Here is a 12,610-nt window from a genome sequence, read left to right on the forward strand (position 1 = left end):
TTCATATTTGTGTTTCATCGTGTCCTTAAGGACAGATAGATATATCCGGTGTCCAGAATGATTTAATGCTGCATGTTTTGCACACAGGGGCTCGTTTTCGCGCCAGAGGTCTCGATGTTTCGGGCGCGAGAGTTGCACCTATTGCGTTGGTTTCGAGGGAATTGACAAAATCTCGCCCGAAGAGCGTTTAAAAAAACCCAAAACAACTGTGTTTTTATTCCAGATCATCTTTAATATGTCCGAGAACGCCTACAAACAGATCCGACATTATTTTAATAATGCACCAATTCATCGTGTACCTAATTTAACCATTCACAATAAGATAGGGTAGGCTTAGACCGCTTGCGATTTCAATGCATGCGACAGTGCCTTTTGTCGCGTCGCACTGCAACAAAATATTGCAAAAATCGCACCCATGCACACTGTGAATTTCATACACAAACGCGCAAAATCGCCTTCAGTGTAAAACTTCCCTCAGTTCCATATGTTTTGTAGACTTTCCGTTCTCTCAACAGGGACAAATTCCTCCAAGTTGTTTGCCAATCATTACTTTGTAAATGTCTTCGCTGTGGTGGATTTAGGCTTGGCTGTTGTGGTTGTGTTAGCTGAAAGAAACCGGAGGCGGAATATCCGTAAAATCAACCGATTTAGAAAAATAATGGAATGTTGATTAAGTGTCGTGTTAATCGGTGATCTCTATTTCAATGTGACTTTATTAGCCGCCATTGCCTCCGAAAGGACAACAAGTTTTTGACATGGTTATAATGGTGCATACTTATCAAAATAAGCTTTATGTTTTAACTAAGCATGACCTCTCTTAGTGATGTTGCATGCCTGATCACGAAAGCTGAGTGTTTCTTTTTATCTTTGTCATCGTTTCACGTACATGTATACGTGTATCTTAGGCAACAGTTAAATACCCTACCTTTATCCATTTTGCAAAAGAAGCCATATTTCTTCGTCCTGATGGTATCATACAGTCCAACGGGTTTCCCATCGTGGTAGATCAGCCTGGCTACATTTGCTCCCTTGGGCTTCTCGTCAAGCTTGGACTTGGATGGCAGGTAGCCCGGACTAGATCCGTCCGTCCATTTCCACGATTGTTGTTTGTGGTCGATGATGACGCCTATCCAGCCGTAGGTGGTGCCAGATTTGATCCTGGAAAAGGTGATGTGGGATGAAATTAGACAGTAAAAGACAATCAACTGATTTAAGAACAGGGGAATCGAAATCGCGACCTGTTCTCCGCTTTGGAGTGGAGCTGATGATCAAGTAACCCCCTGATCAGAGTTTCACTGCTGGGACCCGGTGTAACGCTTTCAAGTGTTCGGTTTCGTAGTGTTTCTCCTTATTGTTTGGGAACGATGAAAGACTCGTCTTTCTCTCTTTCCCCCTATTGAAAAGTCATGGTCTTTAGTCTGGCTGTCCATTGTATTGAAGCACTGGAATATTGGGAACAACCAAAAGCGTTACACTGGTTTGATATTTCGGTAGCTGGACCTGGTGTTACTACGCATTCGGACTGTTGTCTCTCTCACTGTTTAGGTGTACGCTGGAAAGCAACAGTGACATGTTTCTCAGGATTCGGGGTAACAGCACCAGCGAAGATACTTTGCTTACTTCATCATATGTAGCAGCATCTCGTATTCAGCATCATTATGAAGACTTGCAAGATGTCCACTTTCCTTCTTACAGTACTTCTCGGCATCATCAAAGGTCAAATCAGGCTTGGAGAAATACCGGTAACATCGCTTCTTCCACTGGCGCCATCCTTCCGGGCACGCTAAAATCAATTTATGTCAAAATTGTTTAGTACATGTACTAGTATTTTTTGATGGCCTAAGGCATGTCAATCCTGATATACTGAAGAAACTGGTCTACCGGATTTAAGTTCAGTCATGTCAACTAGTTTAGGCCCTATATATTGTGTATGACTAACTTATAATGTACGTACTCGAAGCTTCCGCTTTACAGATAAAGGGAAATCTCTTGCTTGCTTTCTTAGGGCATACTCTATTTATCAAATATACCCTTCCCAATATCGCCGCTTCGACTTTAGATGCTGCTGTCTTTCCCCCTGGTTTGCCTTTCTGTCCGCTGAGATGTCTTCCGAGTTTTGCCAGCTCTTTCACAAAGCTTTTCCCGAGTGCGCCTGCGATTTTTGGACGATATTTCGTCACCGTTCGATCGGTCCAGATATATTTCGGGGGATCTACTGATTCGTCCAAAAGTAGCCCGACCCAGGCCCTTGTAACTCCGCGGAAATATCCCTTCCGCCTGGTTCGCCTGCAAATAACAAAATGTGGCCATCTTTTTATTTGCGGGTAGCGTTTTTTTTTTTGCTTATTAATTGTCTAGCATGGTACCTGCATGTTTTTACCTGGGAAGTGACCTTAAGTTCTTAATCGAGAAAAAAAGGCTGAAAGTAAAAACCTTACTTTCATGGCTATGGATAGCGGCCTTAGCTCTGAAGCCATCATTCAGAAAATATTCAAATTACCATCTCAGCTGTGAAATGCCGTTTTGTTGAGCCGATATTGCGAGGTCCGACAAAAAATTGCAAATCTCTTCCAGAAACGATTCGATTTGAAATGAAAAATTAAATAAAAGGGTGTATAGGTTATATCAGCAGTAACTTATAACAGACTCAGCCGCTGAAATCGGTTTAGGCTTGACTTACATCATCGTTTTTCCAACGCTTCTGAACTCTTCTTCGCTGGTGATACTGGCCAGGTGCCCTCCTTCATCCTTACATACCTCCTCCGCATCCATGAAGTTCATCCGCTTCGTGAACACCCTGTAGCAGTATGCTCCGCGCATGGTCCATTCTTTACTCTTGCAAGCTAATGGAAGAGAAGAAAAATAGAACGATCTGTGCCATGATTGGGCTTAACAGGCATTGAATCACCTATTTTGCATGCTTTACCTCAAAAAGATTTTAATATTCGAATAGATCCCCCATCCAAAAATTGAACTTTTGTTATTTCTCAAGAGTTCAACGTTTTCCCTTATGAGTTTAACGAAAACAGAATGAATGACAAAACAAATTAGGTCACGTCAGAAGGTGGGCTCTGATGCCAACATGCAAATTAGAACACGTCAGCGTGTGAGCTTTGAGGTCAGCACGTAAATTAGTTCACGTCAGCGGACGGACTTAGAGGTCGGTATGCAAATTAGGTCACGTCAGCGTGTGGGCTTTGATGTCAACATGCGACCCAGCTAGCAAGAACATGTCGGGCCAATATCGGCCCAATGTTGGCCATGGCATCGGGCCGATGATGGCAGCCGATATCGGCCCAATGTCGTCTTGCTATATCGGTGCGATATCGGCCAAGTTTTGCGAAGAATATGATGGGCCTGAGGATTATAGGGCCGCTCTGGAATTTCGTCTAACATTATTTCATTTTGATGATCCGGTTAGGTTACCCTTTCTTTTTTCTCCGCAAGTCTATCTGTGAGACCCTGGGAGATGATGGGACATGGTGAAGGATAGTCAAAAAGCCCAAAATCGTCTACACTACCTTTGTGAAGTGGCTGGTAGTCTTCAAAGGGCGCCAATTCTGACTGGGTTTCACCGCGTTGAAATTGTAGTCAAAAAGGTTTTTTTCATCCGATTGGTTTTTGTAATGCAGTGGGTCATTTCTGCTAGCAACCCGTACATTAAAGTGGGCTACAAGTTTTGCAATATTCTGTTATATTTCGGTAAAGGGTGATATTTCTGAAATTTCAGAAATACTTATTTTTTAATGCTTCTAATATTTTCTGATTAGAGCAGCCAAACGGCCCGATCTTGGCCCAACGTTGGCCCAGAACATACCCTGAACCTTGGCTGGAGTCTGGCAGACAAACATATTCCAAATTGGCCTGATATCCGCCCAACATCGGCCGTCTTGGCTGTACTAAGCCATAATTCAGCCGATATCGGGCCGAAGTTGCATGCTACCTGTGAAATTAGATCACGTCAGCGTGTCGTGAGGGCTTTGATGCCAGCTTGCAAATTAGGTCACGTCAGAGCGCGGACTTTGAGGTCGGCGGGCAACATACAGTTTAAGTTTAGGGGATGTGCTTTGTTCGCGTCAGCATGCATATTACGTCATGTCAGAGCATGAGCTTCACGATCAGCATGTAAATGAAGTCTTCGCACACAAGAGTGACAAATGTTTCAGTAAAGTCATGATAGTGTCCAGATTTTACACAGTCTTACAGAAGACATTGTCAAGTGGATCCATTATACACGCGCTGCACACCCTGAAACTAGTAAAACGAGATAGTTACACAATGTCGTCTTCTTTGCTGCCTTCTTTGCTTTCCTTGGCTTTGATTTCTTCCTCCACCATCGTGACTCAGATTCTTGGACTACCAAGGCCAGTACGAGGAGCACCGCCAACAACCACGTTGCCTTCATGGTGAAATTTTCGATGTGACCAGATCGGGTATCTCACCTCACAGATGAACTTGTAAATGTCGATAGATCAACAAACTGACCATTTGAATTATCCAATTGGTGTTTCTTGTGATTGTCAAGTGGACCCTCTGGGCCTTTTGGCAATTATGATATGGTATAATGAATGATTATGGACATCTCAAACGCCTGTGGCAAGATGATCTGTCCATTATATCCAACAGCTTATCTTCACACTAATATTTCACACTAAAAGCAATTGCGGATCATAAATGAATTCATCTGTGCTTTTTGCTCACCGGTACAGCGAGTCTAAACAATAGCGCACTGTCCGTCGTCTGTAAGCGTCCTCAGATGTGACTGTTGTCGCGTTTCTTAACCGGGACACCAAAATTGTTCTGATCTGATTTAAAAGGCATGAATTGGTCGTTAGGGTGTGGTACATCCTTTAACGACAATGACTACCAACCTCAATTGGCTGTTTATGAACAGCTAGTGCTATTGACCTCCCCCCCCCCCCCCCCTAGGTCATCTGACCTCTGATACTGAAGTTCAGTTTAATCTGATTCTCGACTTGGCCACCAGGGGGCCAAAACAGAAAACCAAAAAGTGCTCTAAGAACTATGTTTATACTAGAAGTCCAATCAAACTCCGGCTATTAAAGAACGATGATAGAAAACGTGTCATACAGAACATTAAACTCGAAGTGGGTGGGTAGATGGCGCTACTTCATGTACCAGTAAATGGCCTTGGCTAGTTTTCCGTTCCTCAAGTCCGTATTATCAGCATTGAATGTATTCCTCGTACAAGCGAGAACAGTTTCATGGAGCTGTCAGATGGGAGAGACCCCCCCCCCCCCCCCCCCATTGGCGACTTCGTGTGGTTCCTATACCTTTGGAACCCCTTTAATTAGTGTGCCAGTAGAAATTGAGGTTTATTTCCGACATTTACAATGTCGATAGTTCTTTAAATGTCAAAAAGAATAAATGCCGTGTTTCTAATGTTCTATAAAGGTAACATATCATACATTTGGATTGACACTCCATCGCCGCACAACTTGATCATAAAATTATACTGTTGCTTTTACTGATTGACTGGTTGCTAAGTTACCATCAAACAAGCTGTATCGATTTGTTGACCAACTCTAGGTTTTATACACACGTTCGTTCTCCAATGTATGGTGTGCTAAGCAGTCAAGAACTATTGTCGCATTTGGAAGTAACCTCCCGATTGGGTGCTTGGAATATTAAAAATCGACATGAAATCTGCCACAACGATGAGAGGAAGTCGAAGAAGAAGAGAAAGAATCACATGATGATATAGATGCGCGTCTTCTTATTCGTGTCAAGACATGCGATGAAAACTTACTTTGGGTGCCGCGTACGAAAGTTTACCGCGTGTTTCGATGAAATCGATTGATCATTAATGCCTTGCGGGCTTGCGGGCTTGCGGGCTTGCGGGCTTTCAGGCTTTCAGGCTTGCCCTTTCATCTTCTGAGATCCGTAGTTTTGCAACAACATTTAGCACCATATTTAAGAGTTCGAACATCAGGTTGCTCACTATCGACATCGTACGGGGAACCACCTCATCTCCAGCAATGGCTTGTTAAAAGACTGCAGTGCTGATCACTTTAGTGATCGTCAACTTGAAGCGAACGAGATATATCATAAATTCTCTTCTTTTGCCAATGAAATCCCATCATCGCATACCAGGGGTTTCAATACATGTATATGAATATAAATATTTCCGCTCTTCGTGCCCTTCACATGACGTAAACAATAAAGGTGAAACTGAATCTCGGTATGTATTACACAAACTTTGACACGCACCTTAAATTGATATAATGAAACGTATTTCCACCCAATCGATAGGCAAACCTAGTGGAATTAATGCACTAATTCCAAGAATAGTCAGACGTGTTCATTAGCGGGAGGTCCATTTATTACGACGTGCCTCACAGCTGATTGGCTGCAGATCGAATTCTCGTGGACATGGTAACGCGCTAACAGCGAGATTGGCATATACTGACACGGTGCGCTTATCATGGTGACTTGATAGCCATTCTGTGATCAATAGGATTCTGTCTTCATTCGAAAAGGATAACCCGCAGCACACCTGAGCATCATGGTGACTTGATACGAACGGTAATGAAATCTACTGGAGTCAGCGACAAAATTGCCTGCATGATACCGTGGATCATACCCGTGGTTGTGACAGCTATCGATAGTATGTTATCAGCTACTTTATGTAATGTAGTTCCGTCATGTTTCAAATTCCTTTAGTCATTTATCTTCTGTGCTCATTGTGTCGTAAACAAGTGTAAAGGTTTAAGACATATCAATTTGGTTCTGTAAATAAATCCGAAATACCTGCTAGAGTGATATGCCAAAAGGATAAACAAAACAATATCGAGTATACCATAGCGTATTTCTCTCAAAGGTCAAAGAGTCAGTTAGTTTGCTTTTTTTATTGATTTTCAGAAAAGCACTTGAGGAAATCTACTGTGTACCTGTTAGTCTGTGATAGCCTTAGAAAGACACTGTTATATAACATATATTTCAAATGCGACGTAAAAGTCATACACTCTCGTAACGTTGGATTACCTTTAACTTAACATTGATTGAAAAGTGATGGGGAGATACTGCGGCCAAATTGTATTCCTGTGATAGTGAGGCTATGCAGTCTTAACCAGTCCAAATGATGGCACCGACCCTGCTCGTGCTTGTCAACGCCATCTTCTTCTCTCTCGTGGGAAGTCTTCTCTGGATTATCTGCATCACGACTGACGGGTGGGACATGGTGACCTACCGGCGGAGTGTCCTCCAGAACAGTCTCACAGCCGCCAACAAGTCCACCCAAGTCTTCGTCCTCTCACACTATGGCGAAGAGGGCAGGGGCTACTCAGAAATTAAGACCACGAGGTACAATTCTGCTGGGAACCTGACTAGCATAGAATACAAATATGCCTTTGATTCGTATGGGGGTATGTGGAAGACATGTGATTACTTGACTGGTGAGTACCTTTACCAAATGTCTTCTGTATTTTATCGCAGGATACACATTTAGAAATATCAATTGTATTGAATTCATCTGCTGGGTAAAAAGAGCCTTAGAATATCGTAACGACCAGACATGATCACATTGGCGCGTGTTTACACGGCATACCTATGTGTATCAATCTGATTCGATCTAGATCGGTTCGGTCCCGTGTAAACGGCCCTAGTATGTACATCGAACCAGACCAGGTTCGTGTGCGTTTACACGGCAGACCAGTCTTAGTCGGATCGATCTGGATCGGTTTGTTCCCGTGTAAATGTCCCCAAATGTCATATTTGGGTTGACGGAGGAGCCTATGTCAACATGATACGTTCTCAGCGCAATGTGTAGACCGCCTGCCTATGCATGTAGATTTCGCCACTGTCTTTTAATTACATGACGTTCCAATTCAATCAAGCTACATGTAACTAGGGACAAATAAGAAGATTGTGATCAATCGAATTAATTATTATTCTCGCATGTTCATGATGTTGATGCTTGTTTTCTATGTGACAGCAGGGGCAAGTGATCAATAAGCTTGATTATAGCTCACCATGATTACAAGGAACTAATCAGACAGAATTGTATTATCGTGGTAAAAAATAACATTCGGTGTTAGGCTAGACCATGCATCTGTGATTCTCTATCGTAGACGAGATCTCCATAAATCATCACCACATCAAATGCAATGTAATGGATTCTTGGTCCATAATAATTTACACTTTGCCACTTTGTCTATTTCATGTTTCAAAAGCCTTTATTTCTAAACTAAGAGTGCTCAATCATTTGTCCTTCTGTGCGAACACAACTCCGTGATTAGCATTTTTCTCTCAGTTATGTTATGCACTCCGAGAATTATTGACAACCGTTTGGATAATGGGTAATGGATAATGGGTAATGGATAATGGATATAGATTACCGCCAGGTATGTTTTATCACCTTAGGAACACTGCCATTGCCTCGTCAATTTCGCCCACCTACTCTCTATTTAACGAGAGAGAATGAGACTCAAGGGAGGCATTTAAAAATGAAATGAGCCTCGTCATCTTTATGGCTTTACATGTTCGTTAATGATTATTGCCAGTGCATGTGGAAATGGTCTGCAATATTCATATCAAATGGTGGATTTATGGATGAGTGGATTCCATCATACGAAGTGGAATAATTATCTATGTTCCAGTTAACTAAACGTGTACACCCACTGTACAATGCTTTTTCAAACTTTTTTTACACGCATAGCCAGCCGAAACGAATCAGATTGGAGACAGGCGGACATGTAACCGGAGCCACCACTTATCTTTACAAATTTACCTTATCAATCGAGATTCCTATCAGTTTGGTTTGAATACCAGAATCATAGACTTGTCCGGTTCTCATATTGCTGGATGACAGGTGCAAGTGACATTACCAACTTCAACGGCATTGACTATTCAGTGCCATGCAAATATCGATATTCATATTTCATGATCAATTGTTCCCTCCACGACTACGATGACAGGCAGTGAACATGCCATCGAACCAGATCCCTGCTTGAATTGGCCGCCATTACCTCACTGTCGGAACGGCTTCGACCATAGGCCATGTCATTATCATGAAACTAAATGCTTTGGAGATCCGTTGCTCAGTGTCCTGTGATTGGCATCATAGATTTTCCCATTCTCAAAAGCAATCGATAGATAGAATATTGCAAATACATTTACTGCTATGGTTACCACTTAGTATTTTTAGTAATGTTACTGACCTGACTGGTTAATGCATTTCTTATGTTTAAGTGGTTGTCTCATAACGTATATATATATCTAGTTGCTGAGCGGCTAAGCCACAATAATCTCAATGTAGTAACCAAAAGTATTAATATCGTAACTGCTGGATTGTAACGTATCCAATTTCTAGTAGAAGATTTTGAACTAGGCTCAGAGTAGTCTTCCCACTATTGTTTTATTAATGAACCCAATTATAGATATTTTTTGTTTTCAAGTTGCTCAGATGCCGAACAGTGTAGGAATGAATACCATAAACATTTCATACCTCCGGCAGTAATGTTAATTTAAAATATCATTTCACGTTTTTTTAGTCTACCTTTGGCATTAAATTGACCTTTATAGACATCCATGGAGAAATATTTCAGATTAAATGCATCAATATCCGTCCGATAAAAGAGGAAAATGCTCTTTAAGGAAGCGATTTTAATCTTCCGTGACTGTAGTCCGCGCACCCCGGGCATTTGATGAGGTAATCGTTGTTATTGCGCCGATGAGCCATTCCGATGAGAACTCTATCTGGAGAAAGGAATATCAACCATAGGCCGATCTACAATGATCTCATCATATTCTATGGTAGCTCAAAGGTCCTTTCATTGTCTTATGGCATGCAGTTCGACCTTCTGCTGCTAATCAGCATCAGTAATATACATGTATATCATTTCAGCTTCTCAAAGACTTGTCCTCCGCGAGAATAGAACTTCCTGGCATTCTAAAGGCGAATGCTTCCATTATCTGACGGAGTATCAAGAACTCATGAACAGTCTGAAAAATGAGGCAAAATGGCTTGTTCGTAAGTGTCATTCTTTCTATTGAACATTAACCCGGCGTTGTCTGATTCAGTTAGGTCCTTTAGACATAACGTCAAATGAGTGACTACTAGTAACTTGTTTTGAACAACTTAGCCCTTTCCTGATGATGACGTCTATCCGTCGTGTCCATGCTGTGTAGCTCTCATGCCCTCTAATGTGCTCTTATAGCCATTTTTTCCTTTTTAGGGATGCAAAACTCAGCTGTCTCGTGTATTATAGTGGTCAATCTGTTGATAGCCTGCTCGGTGATGACAACCATCTATGGCCTCTGGCACAAGCAAGTAGCAGTGTGTATGGTAACCTCGGCCATGTATGTTATAGCGGGTGAGTTCCATAGCACAGGTCCTTCGGACAACAATTTTTAATGGCTTTTTTGCTCCAAAGCAAAGTCGTTGATGCGACCAATGCTTTCCTTGGTCTCTGTAGTGAGACGTCCTGTGGCCATTCAGACCCATGCCAACCGGGAGTATAGCGTCACTTTGTGTCATAGTATGAAAGATATGTTATCCGATGGTAAGCCAGCGCCGGTATCAAATGACCATACTGTAAGTTTTGATGCTAAAGAACAAGTCTGTCGTATTTCAAACACCAGCCCTTACTCTTGATATGTACCCGTAGGAGGAGTATTAGTTAAACACAACCATTATTTCTGCCTTTTTTCGTTTTCAGCTGTCTTCTGTATGTTTGGACTCAGCATAATCCACGCCAAAAATAGCTACATGATGGAACCGGATTGTTATTCATTGGTCTATCATGATCCAATCACGAAACTCATCTGTCCATCGAAAGTCGTCTGGCAAGGATGGTCGATTGTGATTGGTTGGGTCGCCATGTCATTCTTCCTCCTTTCGTTCTTTTTCTGGTCCTTCTTGTGCAGATGGATGAGACAGGAAAATTCAAAACATTTTGCGGCATGATAGCATAAGATAGCACGAGGACAGAAGGTGATATCAGAACACGGCGTCTCACTTCATCTGACTGGTCATTCTGTGGTTAATTAGCGTTCCGGTCATGCGTATGGAGGATGGCACCTTGTATGGATTGCTCACGAACGCATTTCCACTTCGAAAAAAAGACTGAAACAAGACTACAACTGATGAGACCGCGGTGGCGATGTGTTGTAATGGAGAGACTACAGACACTTTCAGACATTAATATATTTCAGTGCTGTAATGGAATTTGCTGCTTTCAATTTCGTATTTTTTTATAGTATTATAGTATACTTCAGCACTGAACGGGTTGCTTTTGACGACCGGCTGAGCTACATTGACAGTCGAAATTGGAAACAGCTGATGGTTTATGATTCAAATGCTTCTGTGACATGTAAGTTGTAGGTATAGTATCATAGGCCTATATACATGTACAGTGTAGAGCACTAAATATACAGTTGTATTCGTGTTGATATAAACCAATGATCTTATCGACTTATTACAATTTGCGAGCCCCTGTATATATTGTACATAGGTATTTTTGGTCCACCGTCCTTATACTTTTCGTAGTGAAGCTGACGATACAGACGCAGTCTGAAAATATATATCATTATAAGTCTCCTAGAGCTTTTATTCTTGTATTGTATTTCTTAGAACTCATAGTGTTGACTGGTGCCTGACTGGAGCGCCGCCCTCACCACAAACTGTTCCGGTCCTGGAGACTGCATGAAGCGAGATATGAGGCGGCTGTTCTACGCTGGGTTTTTGACGAGCTGATGTTTCGATCGTCGCGCCATCTTCGGGGATGTTGTGATGGGTCGGTTAACTCGGCATTGGCATTGACATTGACATTGGCAATTCCCTCAAAAACATTGTGCGGCGCTAGTAATCTAACACGTTATCTAAAAGGTTGGGAGGTAAAGGCATCTTGGTTAACTGGGTCCAAAACCTAATTTGTCCCTTCAAATCACAGCCGGCACAGTGAGCATCGGCAGAATGGATTCCAAGAGAATCGACTCGAACTTTAGAACAAATCCGCCACACTGGCGCCAAAACTATTACTTTTGACCCTGTTGACCTCGATTCTAACAACTTTTTCGAAAGGCCAGTCAAACGAAAAATCAACTGCAAGCATCATCTTTTATATCACTGTGGTATATAAATGCGATATATTGAGAAAAATCTGTACAGCTATCGAAATATAAGATTACTTGGATCTATTTCGGACAATCACTCTGCCACCTGCGCGACCTAGTCACAATTCCGGCGCGTTTTCAATATGGCGACAAGTTGTATGGTATAAAATCCCGACGTAAACGTGAAAGCCTTGACGCTACAGCGCCTAGAGTGTTTGACCGTGGTTCGGCTGGTCACGGGTTCGACTCCCGTTGAATCTGCCACTTTTTTTCTGCATTTTTCTTCATTATCTCGTTATCTATTCATTCATAATCATGTTATTATTTTCGTTATCATCATTATCACTATTATATCTTGAAGAAAAGCACCGAAACAAACATTTCCAAACTTTTCGGGCGTTCGAGTACTTCCGAGGATAATTCGTATCAGCAGCAAGATTTCTCGAGGCAACATTGGGATGGAAAAGTATTTCTGTCAGACCGGGACTTCTCCAATCAGAATTAGTTTAAGGGCATCCTGAGATTCAGGCTTTTT

The 12,610-nt window shown here is 42.1% G+C and overlaps 2 protein-coding genes across 3 annotated transcripts; one reads left to right on the forward strand and one right to left on the reverse strand.

The window, feature by feature from the left end:
- Positions 1-211: 211 nt before the first annotated feature.
- Positions 212-4,460, reverse strand: LOC135495112 (secretory phospholipase A2 receptor-like). Its single transcript, XM_064783537.1, has 6 exons — positions 4,276-4,460; positions 2,681-2,843; positions 1,955-2,286; positions 1,621-1,783; positions 926-1,158; positions 212-605 (listed from the first exon to the last, which is right to left on the reverse strand). Exons 1-6 carry the CDS (start codon positions 4,403-4,405, stop codon positions 547-549), a joined length of 1,080 nt encoding a protein of 359 aa, XP_064639607.1. The 5' UTR covers positions 4,406-4,460; the 3' UTR covers positions 212-546.
- A 1,714-nt stretch (positions 4,461-6,174) lies between these two features.
- On the forward strand, positions 6,175-11,568 carry LOC135495125 (uncharacterized). 2 transcript variants are annotated; one of them, XM_064783566.1, is made up of 5 exons: positions 6,175-6,628; positions 6,883-7,415; positions 9,866-9,991; positions 10,197-10,334; positions 10,680-11,568. In XM_064783566.1, the coding sequence occupies exons 2-5, from the start codon at positions 7,100-7,102 to the stop codon at positions 10,925-10,927; spliced, it is 828 nt and encodes a 275-aa protein (XP_064639636.1). In that variant the 5' UTR covers positions 6,175-6,628; positions 6,883-7,099; the 3' UTR covers positions 10,928-11,568. The 2 variants fall into 2 exon arrangements, with proteins under 2 accessions (XP_064639636.1, XP_064639629.1); XM_064783559.1 differs by having other exon boundaries at positions 6,175-7,415.
- Positions 11,569-12,610: the final 1,042 nt, after the last annotated feature.

This window comes from Lineus longissimus, chromosome 1, assembly GCF_910592395.1.
Source record: "Lineus longissimus chromosome 1, tnLinLong1.2, whole genome shotgun sequence".
In the NCBI taxonomy this organism is placed as follows: domain Eukaryota; kingdom Metazoa; phylum Nemertea; class Pilidiophora; order Heteronemertea; family Lineidae; genus Lineus; species Lineus longissimus.